This window comes from Schistocerca serialis, chromosome 9 (genome assembly GCF_023864345.2).
Source record: "Schistocerca serialis cubense isolate TAMUIC-IGC-003099 chromosome 9, iqSchSeri2.2, whole genome shotgun sequence".
Taxonomy (NCBI): domain Eukaryota; kingdom Metazoa; phylum Arthropoda; class Insecta; order Orthoptera; family Acrididae; genus Schistocerca; species Schistocerca serialis.
The window spans coordinates 119393167-119408667 of NC_064646.1; the positions used below are offsets into that span (position 1 = coordinate 119393167).

At 42.6% G+C, this 15501-nt stretch overlaps 1 protein-coding gene across 1 annotated transcript in view; it reads left to right on the forward strand.

Moving 5' to 3' along the window:
• The window catches only part of LOC126419409 (roundabout homolog 2-like), a 308578-nt gene that overhangs the window by 184590 nt on the left and 108487 nt on the right, over positions 1-15501 (forward strand). Inside the window, exon 5 of the mRNA XM_050086597.1 lies at positions 1975-2241. Coding sequence (XP_049942554.1) covers positions 1975-2241 — 267 coding nt within the window. The remainder of the gene's footprint in view (positions 1-1974; positions 2242-15501) is intronic.

Consider the following 15501-nt stretch of genomic DNA (forward strand, 5'->3'; position numbering starts at 1 on the left):
GCGCAATGTCACAGCGCCAGGAGAGTGATGGAGTGGTTCGTGGAACACAAGTGGCGAATTCCATTTGATGTGCTGGTTCCCCAACTCCTCAGATCTGACCCCAATCGAACAAATTTGGGATGCGACTGTATGTGCCCCTACACCATGCCGAAGTTTATGGGTGTTAGGTGACCTGCGTGTGTAGATGTGGTGCCAACTCTCTCCAGCGAACTAGCAAGGAGTCGCCGCTATTATCAGTGTCAATGGTGAACATACCTGCTATTAGATAGGAGGTCATAATATTCTGGCCGATCGGTGTATATTCAAATATTGTTAGTTTCACAGTGTTGTTACAGTTGCTGCTTGAGAATGTCACAATCGTAAACAAATAAATAAGTACATCCAGACAGATAATGTTGCCAGTCTCTAGATGTACAGAATAGTGACTGCTGAAATCACAGTACTTCCTCTTGCTCTCGGTCAATGTTAAGTCTGCACTTTGTAGAGTGGCAGACAATAATTACTAGAAAATCGTGGGATTTAATTATGAACAAGATGTCTGAACTACTCCAGGGAGACAGCTATTTTTGAATGATATTCCGGTTTGGGAGGTTTCGTTTCTAATCATCCCAGGTTAGAATAGTTACGTTAGGTTACTGTTTCTCTCCATTTAACTGTCTACATTTACATCTACATGGTTACTCTGCAATTCACACTTAAGTTCCTGGCAGTAGGTTCATCGAACCATTTTCATACTACTTCTCTACCATTCCACTCTCGTATGGCACTTGGGAAAAAGGAACACCTAAATCTTTCCGTTCGAGCTCCGATATCTCTTATTTTATTATGATGATCATTTCTCCCTACGTACATGGGTGTCAACAAAATATTTACGCATTCGTAAGAGAAAGTTGGTGATTGAAATTTCGTAAATAGATCTCGTCGCAAAGAAAACTGCCTTTTCAGTGACTGCCACCCCAACTCGCGTATCATATCAGTGACACTCTCACTCCTATTGCACGATAACACGAAACGAGCTACCCTTCTTTGCACTTTTTCGATGTCCTCCGTCAATCCTAACTGGTAAGGATCCGTTACCGTGCAGCAATATTCCAGCAGAGGACGGACAAATGTAATGCAGGCTCTCTCTTTAGTCGGTTTGTTGCATCTTCCTGGTGTTCTGCCAACAAAGCGCAGTCTTTGTTTCGCCTTCGCCACAATATTATCTTTATGGTCTTTCCAATTGAAGTTGTTCGTAATTGCAATTCCTAGGTATTTAGTCGAACTGACAGCCCTTAGATTTGTGCGATTTATCATAAACCCAACATTTATAGGATTTCCTTTAGTACCCATTTGGATGATCTCGCACTCTTCTTTGTTTAGTGCTAATTGCCACTTTTCACACCATACACAAATTCTCTCTAGATCATTTTGTAATTGGAATTGATCGTCCGATGATTTTATTAGACGATAAATTGCAGCGTCATCTGCATCGAAGGGGGCTGCTCAGATAATCACCTATATCATTTATAGAAATCAGGAACAGCAGAGGGCCTATGACATTACCTTGCGGAACGCCAGATATCACTTCTGATCTACTCGATAATTTATCGTCTATCACTACTCTCTGAGAGGAAATCACGAATCCTGTCACACAACTGAGATAATACTCTATATGCACGCAATTTAATTAATAGTCGCTTGTGAGGAACGATATCAAAAGCCTTCTGGAAATCTAGGAATATGGAATCGATCTGAGATCCCTTGTCGACAGCACTCATTACTTCATGGGAATAAAGAGCTAGCTGTGTTTCACAAGAACGATATTTTCTGAGTCCGTGTTGGTTATGTATCAATAAGTCATTTTCGTCAAGGTGATTCGTGATGTTCGAGTACAGTATATGCTCCAAAATCCTCCTGCAAATTGAAGGCGATGAGGTAATGAGGTACTACTCCTACCATTTTTTTGCAGCGCGAATAATGTTGGTGTTGCAGTGAAGCCGTTCTTCAGCAAGGAGCCGGAAGACGCGACGGTGTTGGAGGGCGGCGCCGTGCAGTTCGAGTGCCGCGTGGGCGGCGTGCCGGCGCCCACTGTGCTGTGGCGTCGCGACGACGGCCGGATGCCCGTGGGTCGGGCGCGCATCGCCGACGACAAGTCGCTGCGCATCGACGGCGTCGCCGCCGACGACGAGGGCGTCTACATCTGCGACGTCGAGAGTCCGGCCGGCAGGATCTCCGCCAGGGCAGCTCTCACCGTGCACTGTGAGTGGCCGCTGTCTTCTGCCAAAGGCTTACCCGACATCGACATCTGGGGACAGGAATATTCAAGGCTGTCGAACTCAGTCTTACGTTTCCTCTTCCTCCATTTCGTTGTACCCTGGTCGTGGGGTTCACTCTAGTTCATATTTTGGCAAGTGTGTATTTTAACTGTGTTGTAAGATGCCCTGCCTTCCGAAACTTTCGTTTTTATTTATTTATTTATTTGTTTATTGTTCCGTGGGACCAAATTAAGGGGAAGTCTCCATGCTCATGGAACAAGTCAATACATGAAATTATAACACGATATTAGAAACAGATAAAATGAAATATAAAAAAACATATTCAGGTGACAAGTCGCAAGCTTAAATAAAGAAAATCAACAATGTAACACTGGAATTTGCTTAATTTTTTAGCTCTTCCAGGAGCTCCTCGACAGAATAGAAGGAGTGAGCCATGAGGAAACTCTTCAGTTTAGACTTAAAAGAGTTTGGGCTACTGCTAAGATATTTGAGTTCTTGTGGTAGCTTGTTGAAAATGGATGTAGCAGAATGCCGCACTCCTTTCTGCACAAGAGTCAAGGAAGTGCATTCTACATGCAGATTTGATTTCTGCCTAGTATTAACTGAGTGAAAGCTGCTAACTCTTGGTAATATGCTAATATTGCTAACAACAAACGAAATTAAAGTAAATATATACTGTGAGGGCAATGTCAGAATTCCCAGACTATTGAATAGGGGTCGACAAGAGGTTCTCGAACTTACACCACATTAGTTCGAACAGCCCGTTTTTGAGCCAAAAATACCCTTTTTGAATCAGAAGAATTACCCCAAAAAATAATACCATACGACATAAGCGTATGAACATATGCGAAGTAGACTACTTTTCGTGTTGAAGTGTCACTTATTTCAGATACTGTTCAAATGGTAAATGAAGCAGCATTTAGTTTCTGAACAAGATCCTGGACATGGGCTCTCCACAACAGCTTACTATCTATCCGAACAATGGCCTACACCTCTGCCATGAGAGCTACCTAACAGCAGAACCTTCTTCTTCCTCTTCGACTTTGCAACTGTTCTAGCCACCGTAACTACTGAGGTCTGCCGGATACTTCCTACATCTACAGCTACTAGAGATTCCTCTCCACTAGACTCTGACAGTTGGTCATATCTGTTGTTAACCCTTTCGTCGGCAAAATTATTGAGCAGTTTTTTTAATGAATGGAGAGCAGATAGTAGTTAACGGATAGGTATGTTTATCATACAGAATATCAAATTTGCTCCAACTGTGAAAGTGAGATCACACAACAAGGTGGGAAGTAGTCTTCCCACAGCCCTTCCTTGGAGTTAAATGACAAAAACAACTTTTTCAATATATTACCCTTTTATTTCATAAATTTACTTCTCTTGTTACAATGATTGTTCACAATTACTTGCTATGAAATTTTCTGAAACACTGGTCTATGCAAAGTGCTATTTGACAATATATACAAACACAGCGAGTACTCTTTTCCGCAGCTTTGGTACTGCAATGACGGCACGTCCAGTAGGTTTCTCCTAAAATGGGTTGATGCTCCCCTACAGCCACATGACGAAAATCTTCAGGTTCTTTACCCCTTTTTGCGAGAAAGACAGGTTTTTGTCCACGCCATTTTGGGATGAGAAGCCAGCGATCAATTGTCTGACTAGATGGATCCTGTATGTGAGCTGATCATGCTGTCCGCTTTTTCTGTTACTTATTTTCCTCAGGATGAAACTGTTCACTGCAGCAACGTCCACCAGGAAATAAAATATTCTGTGCCACCATTTTACAGAGCGTCTGCCAATAGCATACCTTTCTCATAATTCATCAACTTATCGACACAACCCATTATTTTGTTGTATTCTGCCACAACTTCAGGACAAGAAATCTCTGTACTAGTACCATCCTTGTTCTCCCTTTTCACGGTGGCTGTTTCTCATGTGTCATGAATTGAGGACAGGAAAGTGACTGGGCGGTTATCCATCCATTTTACTGCAGAAATGGCTCCTTTTGTTTCACACTGGAATTCTCCTCGTTCCAATTTTACGTTTTCCTTCGTAAATTTGCGTAAATCAAAAGCATTTACCTTATACTATAGCTTTGAGGAAAAAATCACAAAATGTCACTCAAACAGCACTGAAAGGCTCCTCTACAGAGCAACACTCAGCTATACAATGCCTCTGCGCGAAGGTACAGCAAAAACGGTGGGAACTTCCGATTGGAAGTAGTACCCTATACTGTTCACTAGGTGGTAGTACAGTACAGAGGTGCCAAAGAAACTGGTACACCTGTCTAATATCGTGTAGGGCCCCTGCAAGCACGCAGAAGTGCCGCAGCACGACGTGACATGAACTCGTCTAATGTCTGAAGTTGTGCTGGAGGGAATTGACACCATAAATCCGTAAGAGCACGAGGGGTTGGAGATCTCTCCCGAACAGCGTGATGCACCACAGCCCAGATATGCTCAAAAATGTTCATGTCTGGGAAGTTAGGTGCCAGCCGGGGTGGCCGAGAGGCTCTAGGCGCTATAGTCTAAAACCGTGGGACAGCTACGATCGCAGGTTCGAATCCTGCCTCGGGCATGGGTGTATGTGATGTCCTTAGGTTAGCTAAGTTTAAGTAGTTCTAAGTTCTAGGGGACTGATGACCTCAGAAGTTAAGTCCCATAGTGCTCAGAGCCATTTTATTCATTTGGGAAGTTTGGTCGCCTTCAGAAGTGTTTCAATCCAGAAGAGTGCTCCTGAAGCCAGTCTTTAGCAATTCTGGACGTGTGGAGTGTCGCATTGTCCTGCTGAAATTGCCCAAGTCCGTCGGGATGCACAATGGACATGAGTGGACGCAGGTCAGAGTCGTATTAGGAGTCCCATATCCCATATCACTCCAAGTGCACATGCCTCACACCATTACGGAGTCTCCACCAGCTTGAACAGTCCCCTGCTGACATTCAGGTACCATGGATTCTTGAGGTTGTCTCCCAGCCATACATGTTCATCTGTTCGATACAATTTGAAACGAGACTCGTCTGACTAGGCAACATGTTTTCAGTTATGAACACTCCTATGTCGGTGTTGACGCGCCCGGGCGAGGCGTAAAGCTTTGTGTTGTGCACTCATCAAGGGTTGGCTGTACATGTCTACAAGTTTAAACCTAACAGTGTACTGAATAATACAGAATATAAACCACGATGTACATTACGTGTCTTCTCTATACTGAAGCGCCAAAGAAACTGGAACAGGCATGCGTATTCAGATACAGAGATATGTAAACAGGCAGAATACGGCGCTGCGGTCGGCAACGCCTATATAAAACGACAAGTGTCTGGCGAAGTTGTTAGATCGGTTACTGCTGCTGCAATGGCATGTTATCAAGATTTAAGTGAGTTTGAACATCGTGGTATCGTCGGTGCACGAGCGAAAGGACACAGTATCTCCGAGGCAGCGATGAATTGGGGCTTTTCCCATACGGCGGTTTCACGATTGTACCGTGAATATCAGGAATCCGGTAAAGAATCAAATCTCCGACATCGCTGCGACCGGAAAAGATCCTGCAAGAACGGGCTGAATGACAACTGAAGAGAATCATTCAACTTAAAAGAAGTGCAATCCTTCCGCAAATTGCTGCAGATTTAAGTGCTGGGCCATCAACAACTGCCAGCGTGCGAACCATTCAACGAAACATCATCGATATGGCCTTTCAGAGTTGAAGGTCCACTTTATGACTGCACGACAAAAAACTTTTCGCCTCGCCTGTGCCCGTCTACACCGTTATTGGACTGTTGACTGGAAACATATTGCTTGGCAGGACGAGTCTGGTTTCAAGTTGTATCGAGTGGATGGACGTGTACGGGTATGGGACAACCTCATCAATTCATGTACCGCCTTGTCATCAGGGACTGTTCAAGCTCGTGGATGCTCTGTAATGGTATGGGGTGTATGCATTTGGAGTGATATGGGATCCCTGATGCCTCTAGATACGACTCTGACAGGTGACACGTACGTAAGCATGCTGTCCGATTCCGGCATCCATTCATGTCCATTGTGCATTCCGACGGACTTGGGCAATTGTAGCAGGACAATACGACACTCCACACGTCCAGAATTGCTACAGAGAGGCTTCAGGAACCATCTTCTGAGCTTAAAAACTTCTGCTGTCCACCAAACTCCCCAGACATGAACATTATCAGGCATATCTGCGATGCCTTGCAAGGTGCTGTTCAGAAGACATCACAAACCCTTCGTAGTCTTACGTTTTTATGGACAGCCGTCCAGGATCCATGATGTCAGTTCCCTCCAGCACTATTTCAGACATTAGTGGAGTCCGTGCCACGTCGTGTTGCTGCACTTTTTCGCGCTCGCGGGGTCACTACGCGATATTAGGTAGGACTACCAGTTTCTCTGACTCTTCAGTGTATTAAAGAAAGTAAATGATGATTGTCGTTTATACAGTGACAAAATTCGTGTGGCAGTTTCGCCAATGTGAAGATTGTGGACACGCTGTAAGTGCAATGGGCAGAAATTTTTCGCATGTACTGTTTACCATACAGATGTTCGTGGGACATTGATACGTGCAGAAAGTTGCCATGTACTGGAAATAAGACTACGCTGCCTATTTCAACAATGTGTTGCTGTTACTGCACGGGTATTTGAAACTATACGTTCAGAAATAAATGGGAACTTGCAGGAGTACTTGATTCTCGCAAAGTGCTGAAAGCTCTGCTACAAAGTCTACGATGCGGAATGGAACGTGTCGGATAGCTCCGTGGTATACTTCAATTGCAGCAGTAGCACTACCATCTCGGGAGCTGTAAACATACTCCACATCTTCATTAGTGTAAGATGTGTGGCAGCACGTGTAAAAACGCAGTTAACCGATGCCCCTCTCTGATCAGCCTCCATCCCAAGTGCACCACTTTACCTACAACACGCTAAGGACAATTGCACTTTCAACGGGATAATTTTTTTGCAGAATGAGATTTGCAACGAGATAGGTTGGGTTAGAATGAAACGTCAAAGAGGTTTGGGAGGGAGGGGGGGTAAGAAATAGACATGAGCGCCACTGGCCCAAACACAAATGTAATGTTCATCTGTTTTCCTCCGAAACCGTTCTGAATAGGACATATGACCAAATGAAGTTTTTTCGTTTCAAATAGGCTTTTCCATCATTTTCCTGAATAATGACCGTTTCTCCTGAGAAAGCCTTTATTGGTTCATCTGTCTAGGAATGTACAGTCTCAACAACTTAGCAAAAAACCACTCGCCGGCCGCGGTGGCCGAGCGGTTCTATGAGCTTCAGTCCGGAACCGAGCGACTGCGACGTTCGCAGGTTCGAATCCTGCCTCGGTCATGGATGTGTTAGATGTCCTTAGGTTGGTTAGGTTTAAGTAGTTCTACGTTCAAGGGGACTAATGACCTCAGATGTTGAGTCCCATAGTGTTCATGGCCATTTGAACCATTTTTGAAGGAACCACTCGGTGATGCTCAACGCCTCTTTTGTGGCGTCTGGCACTAGAGCTGGATGAATATCTCTGTGACGATTTCGTGTTTACTAAACGAATCTGTGAAGAAACTCAGTACTCTTTGTCAATGTTCTCTATTTACTTTATCAATTCTTCCTCGTACTGGCACAGACCGACAAGCAATACTCAAGTATGGGTCGGTCAATACTTCTCTAAGTCACCTCCTTCGTGGGTGGACTTTAGGACTACATTTCGTGACGATTCTCCCAAAAAACTTTAGTCCTGTGTCTGCCATCCTCCAAATTAATTTCAAATGGTCGTTCCACTTTGAATCACTCCGTACACAAACACCCACATATTTAACAAATGTGTCTGATTGAACTGTTTGCTCGGAAATCGTGATATCATCGACGATGTTTATTTTGCTCTGCTTATCAGCCATGTGTTACATTTCTTATGTAACTGCGGCAACTGCCAATCCTTGCATCAAGCACTGATCCTCTTACATTTCACTACAATTTTGTAACGTTGAAATTCGTGTTAAGTTGATCACTGAGTTACCGTATTTTTAAATACCTGCTTTTTTACTAATTGAGTTGATTTTCAGTATTTTATTTGCCCAAACGAACCTTGTAAGTTGTCTAAGAAGTAGACTCAAATTGGACAGTCTGCCAGAGAAAGTATCGTTAATTTCTTATAAAACTACCAACAGTGTCTGTGGGTGTCGTGACTGAATACAGCGTAGCTTATCCATTATCCTCAGACACAGACTAATTTTGGAATGCCTCGCCATCTTATTCATCGTGCGTACTTACAGCGTCCAGCTATTTTCAAGCAGATATACCATAATGTGATCAAGATGTAAAAGCATGCCCACAATTTTCATATTTTGCCAGACAATGTCCTCATAAGACTTCTGGAAAAAGAGATATCAAACGCCATTTCGATAAACAGCATCTTTGTCTTTGAATCCAACGGTGCATCATATAGTGAAGAGTTAAGGCCCAAATTTCAGGACACTTTGAACGATAACTGTAACTTAACATCAAACAGCCGCATAATTTCTTAAATTATTGAATAAAGTTAAACAGCTTTATCCTTTGAAGGAACTGTTACGGAGTTCAAGAGCATCCTTTAAGGAAAAAGACTCTTAAATTATTGTTGAACTACGCAGTATAACTTGTGTGGGACTGACGCAGGGCAAGTTCAGACTTTTGCTTGTTTACTTATTTATTTTTTACGTGATAATCTCTTATAGCCTCGAGTCGAGATCTTTTAGTGCTGAGAAGTTGTAGAACGTGTTCCTCAAAGAAGAAATGGTTGTCTGTGAACATGAAACGTTTGCGTACTGCCTGCTGGGTATTAACCTGTTCTTATAACGTGTAACAGATTTACGTAAGTTGTAATTAACCGTCATCCTCATTTCAGGATTTTGAAAACGTAAGTCAGAGTGCTGCTGTACCACACTGCAAGGTTTAAGTACGCAAATGTGTTTTACAAGTCATAATTTAAATATGATGCATCTTTAAATTTTGTTTTGAAACAATTTTTTGGTTGATTTTGGTAGTTGCTCTTTTATATGGATACTTGTATTTTAAAGTGCTTCGCTTCACGGGCGCTCTGTAGATTAAGCACGACGGTACTTCAAACAATAACAATGGACGACTTTATTGATCTTATCTTTCGCTACTGATTTAAGGGGGTAGGACGTCAAAGGGACCGACATGGAGCAGGAGAGGCACCAGAGAACATTTTAATTTCCTTTGTGTATACTTTTACATAACAATTCATAAATCGTTGTCAGAAAAACCAGAAAGGATTCAGGATTCACACTCACAGCAGTGGAAGTAACAATTTTTTTGTTTTTTTTTTTGTTTTACACGAGAAAGTTCATCATTTTATCGTTTACTATTGGCTGCGTTTGTTGCTATAGGTACACTTTTCTTTAAAAGAAGAGAGGTTGTTCGATGAATTTTGCACAGCATACAAACCATACTTCCAAATGAATAAAACTCTAGAATTTATTTAATTTACGAAAAAATGAATGAGATGCTACATTTTCAACTTCATGTTTAGAAAAAAACTCAAATTTTATAGTCAATTATCACAATTTTTAACACAGTTTTTAATAGATATGGAAAATTCTGCATTTTCGTACACCTGCAAATATGGTTTCTGTGCTGGTTAAAATTCATCGAAGAATCTCTGTTACTTATGAAGAAAAGTGAACCTATAGAAAAAAATATAGCCAATAGTAAGTGAAAAAATGATGAAATTTCACATGTAAAAAAAAAATTTTGCTACGGTTTTGAACTTCCACTGCTATGAGTGTGAATCCTGTATCATTCCTGGTCACGCTGACAAAGTCTTATGAATTTATTTGTAAATGTATAGACAATGGAAATTAAAATGTTCGGTGGTGCCGCTCCCGCTCCAAGTCGGTCCCTTTGACGTCCTACCCCACCTTAAGAGCATTCCACAATGTTTCACTATTTCTCTGTTTACCAGTTATCATGGTCTCTGCTGTGTACCAAAATTCCTCGTCGTCTGTTAATTTTAATTTCCATTTTCAGAGTGCAGATTTGGCTTTCTACAACGTGAAAAGGGAAATTAAAAGAAGTTATAGAATACGTAGAGTAGGGATGAGGAGATTGGCAAACTTTACATCTATCTATCGTCCCAAACTCTCATTAAATCGCCACTGAACGACGCTGATCTTCTATGTACAGATCAAAAACAATGAAGCAAAGACTTCTCTCTTAAAATTATCATCAGTTGTCTAAGTAAATCACTAGGCTTTTATAGGGCGACTCGAAAACATATCTCCAGGTTGCAGCATAAAATAAAACTTTGTAACATGTTTTTGACATGAATTAATTTCAGTCTGTTTGCAAATCCGGCACTGGCTTTCCAGCCTCAGGACATTGATTTGGAGTTTCAAGTTTTATATATCTGAATGAATAAGCGAATCTGATAGAAACGTCACTCAACTCCAAACCATTTTCAGTTCACACGACGTTACAAAATCTCGTAGACAAGAAGAAGGATAATGTGTGATCGTTGCTCTCAGGGCAATGGCCTTCGATGCGTTACATCTTGTGATCAGATATTCAATAGCGCGTACCGTCTTCAAAGGGGTAAAACATTGTGTCCGACATAGGCCGCCATATGAATAGACAAAAATACAGTTTCGGTAGTCACATTACGTGTTGTTGTTGTGGTCTTCAGTCCAAAGACTGGTTTGATGCAGCTCTACATGATATTCTATTCTGTGCAAGCCTCTTCATCTCCGTAGTTACTGCAACCTACATGCTTCTGAATAATTCCAGCTATATCTAACATTATTCTATCCATTTCCCTTTTTAAATGTTCTAACCTATCTGGGCGATTAAGGGATCTGAAATTCCATGCTCCAACCCGTATAACGGCAGTTTGGTTTCTCCTGATAATGACGTCCTCCTAAGTAGTCCCGCCCGGAGATCTTAATGGGGCATTATTTTACCTCCGGAATATTTTACCCAAGAGGACGCCATCATCATTGAGTATGTTAGTCACATAACATACACATATTTTAACGTATAAAACAACTAGTAGAACGGATTGTACATAAACTGGCCCTGTAACTCATGGTAGCGGTTGTCACCGACCTCGTGAGACTGTAGTCTTCTGGCTAAATGGCTCTGAGCACTATGGGACTTAGCTGCTGAGGTCATCAGTCCCCTAGAACTTAGAACTACTTAAACCTAACTAACCTAAGGACATCACATACATCCATGCCCGAGGCAGGATTCGAACCTGCGACCGTAGCGGTCGCGCGGTTCGAGACTGTAGCGCCTAGAACTGCTCGGCCACCCTGGCCGGCGTAGTTTCTGGGTAAAGCTCTTATCCATACGTTATAATACATTGCGAACTTCAGCTACAAGCTTCCATGTTTTCTGACGATTCGCCTTGTGAAGTCATCTGTAAATGTTTTTGCTACCAGATCTATACAAAAATTGAATTTTATAACCTCTAAATTGTCTCATTCCTCGTTGTTTCGACTTATTGCATTGGTATCCTTGCAACGCACAACCAATGTAACTAACCAACTTTGATGTACATTTGAAGACTGAAGTGACGAATGAAAATTCATACTAAGGGTACCTGGGTCTCCTATTCTCTAGGCAGATGCGCTGAACTTTACCCCACCCTGGCACAGTGTCTCTGAAAGCCAAAGGAGAAGATGGACAGAAAGAGAGGGAGAGAAGAAGATGGAGGGAGAGAAGGGTGAAGAGAAAGGGACAGGGAAAGAGGGGTGATGGAGAGTGTCAGAGAAAGTGAGAGAAGGAGATGAACAGACAGAGGAAGGAGGAGGAGATGGAGTGAGGAGGAGGTAGACAAAGAGAGAGGAGGGAAGATGGACAGAGAGAGGGGAAAGAGGAAATGTGTGTTTTATGTGTGACATACAAGTACGTGGGCTTTCGTTGTGCAGAGCTGCCACCTGAGGGTGCAACAGTGGCTCTGACCAGTTGGGCATCGAGTCTAAATAAGCTTGGATGAGGTCATTCCATGTCAGAACTCGTTAATGGTAGTGGCTGGACAGTCTCTCTGCAAGCCACAACCAGGTGTTTTCTGTGTGTGAGAGGTCTGGAGAACATATTGACCAGGACGGTAGTTGATCACCTTCTGCATCCAGGTAAGTCAGCACATCATGGGAAACATGCGCTGTTGCGTTATCTTTTCCAAGTTAACTTCACGGAGACTCTGAAGGTGGGATGCATCCACCAACCTAACGTCCTTGCTACTGGCTATGTGTACCAGGGGAGAGCGTTTACCTTTTGGGCCTGCATGATGACGAGTGCAGTCTTACAACATTCGTTCTCCTCGGAACCTCGACATGTGGATATGTCCATCGTGAGGCTTTACGTAGACAGGGAACTCGTCTGAAAAGGCGACGTAGTGCCATCCTGTGTCCAGTGATGCCGATGGTCCCTCCACTGTCTGCGCACCTTTGTCTGCTGCGTCATAGCACTTGTCTAGCTGTAAACAAGCCCGTTTCCTGACCCAAGGTACGTGACATTGCCGTACCATCCTGCATAGCTGACTGAAAAAATACCTCCCCTCTCAGGTGATAGACCTGTGGGGCGCAGAGATCCTGCATGACGTTGAATATGGTCCTCATGAACGCATGGATACGGTTCCCGACCGTATTATCGCTATTGAAAACTCGTAGTTGCCCTAGGCCCGAAATCTGTAACTGTCGAATTCAAAGGTTTTTCATTCTTGCACGAGGCCTTACTGCATTTTCTCAGAAACAACCAACATTAAAAGGTGATTTATGAATGAGAAACGTGCAGAGTAGTCTTCCCTTACATACAGAATAGGTGGTATTACTCCTATTTACTCTATTTCCACATTCAGATATGCAATAGACTTCATGCCAATTCGCAGTTGCCGGCAGTATAGTTCACTTTTCGTGCAAAATGTACCATACTCTTAGTTAGTTTCTCATATGATTATGCTTTTACCAATTTCACACACCTATAATACCCGATCATCTTGCACCATATTGTACACTTCCGCAATGTTTTCGTGTGTATTTGCAGTTTTGGGATGCGCTCCAAATGGACCATTCTCAAGAAATATATGTCAAACTCATAATTTAAAATAAAGCAACAGTCACAGTACGAACATTCACCACATTCAATAAATTTTGGTTGACGGTAATCCATTCAAAACAAATACGTAACTTACTCACAGATGACTTCTTAAAAAGGCCTGTTTGACAAATCTATTCCGCCCAAGAACTTGGTACTTGGATTACCTCATGTAACGACTTGTACCAACATAACAACAATAAAACATTATTCGTATAAATGTTATCTACGGGCCAAGCGAAAACCTCGACACTGTGGGCCATGAATTTCAACGTTTAAAGTCGTCTAGAAGTGGATTTCTTCGCCATTCTTATAAACGCTGCTGTGTGGGCCATGAATTTCAACGTTTAAAGTCGTCTAGAAGTGGATTTCTTCGCCATTCTTATAAACGCTGCTGTTAAACATCTAATCTCGTTCTTGACAGATCGTAATTTCGGTGTTTCTACCTTGGGTGATAAAAATTTTAGCTGCTCAAATCACTTGTTCCGGTAGAGGATATCGCTGCACGTGGGGAGAAGGTCTACGTGATCACCTTTTAATGTATTGTCGAACAGATGCGATCGATTTTATGTCGGACATGCATGCTAGACTCCGTAGCTTCTTCAGAAAAGAAGACATTGTCCTGTCTTGATTCTGTATTGAACACAGCCGAACGGTTGCATTCATTGCTATTTCTGTACGAAAGTGAAACTGTACCAACTAAAAATACTTTATGTCTACTTTTTTTCAGCACTTCATTGTCAGACATTCGGAACCACACACGTTCTACACACATTCGCCACAACCGTCTACAAATATCACTCGTTCCAGTTAGATTCAAAATGGCTCCAAGCACTATGGGACTTAACATCTGAGGTCATCAGTCCCCTAGACTTACAACTACTTAAAGCTAACTAACTAAGGACCTCACAAACATCCATGCCCGAGGCAGGATTCGAACCTGCGACCGTAGCAGCGGCGCGGTTCCGGACTGAAGCGCCTATTACTGCTCGGCCACATCGTTCCAGTTAGACAAGGCAACTGGAGAATCTTCCAGCCTATAATGATATTCGAGTATCTCTCTCTCTCTCTCACACACACACACACACACAAACACACACACACACACACACATAGCAAGTGTTCTGTGTAAATGATGATCTTGAGGGAAATTGAGGGCCTCAGATGTGAAATTGACGTAAATCTTCAGTGCCTTCTCTGCATTGCATTAAGAGTCTCGTCTCGTGAGAAACTTGCTAAGGAAAGGAGAAAAAAGAATTCTGAGGGAAATCCCGGGGCACCTGAGACACAAAGAAGCTTTCAGAAGAAACGTTTTTGGAAAGGAAACCCCTAATGGGAAGAGCTCTGTACAAATGCAGAAGACGCTGCGGTTTGCACGTGCCAGAAGTAACGCCGGTTGGGGATTTTACTGGAGTGGTCGTTAAGGCGGAATTTGATTTAGAAAGCGAAGCAAACCCCTTACCTCATTAAAATATTCGTATTTTTATGCGTAACAACCACCCAGTTAACCTTCATCAAAAGAGATCAAATGGCCTCTTGATAGCCGAATCTCGTTTCACAATCACTTCAAAAGACAGGATAATTATGTCAATCACAAGTAATTGACGTAACACATTCTTTTCTTTTTCTGTCTCACCCCCCAGTGCAAAGTGTGTATCAATAATATCTTTTGGGAGAGGGATTTAATTTGAACTCTGGTCTTCCTTTCCTCAGACAGAATATCTGCGAGGGACATACGACGTATTTCGCAAGTATTATCCAATTGTTGAAAAGTCTTAGACGGGGTGGAGGATATCGCACACTACATTCCGCAAACGATGATACGTAAGAACCATATGCTGATCCTTCCGCCTAGGAATAACAGTTCGGGAATTTGTCGAAAAACCGAATATACGAGGATTGGAACTTGATAGTGGCAACTACTTATTCACAACCGACACAAAAGAGTAACATGTTTGCACCTGTTACTGTTCTTCAAAGTAGTCACCAGCGTTGCGTAGAACCCGTGTAAAGTGTAGTATACCGTTAGCAGAGCCTGCTCTGTTGTTGGTGCGAATGGAGTGGTCTAAAGTTATGATGATTCTCGTGCACGACTGTGATGGTGTTATCCTAACGCATTACGTTCCTCTACGGCAGACCGTCTATGTGCAGTAT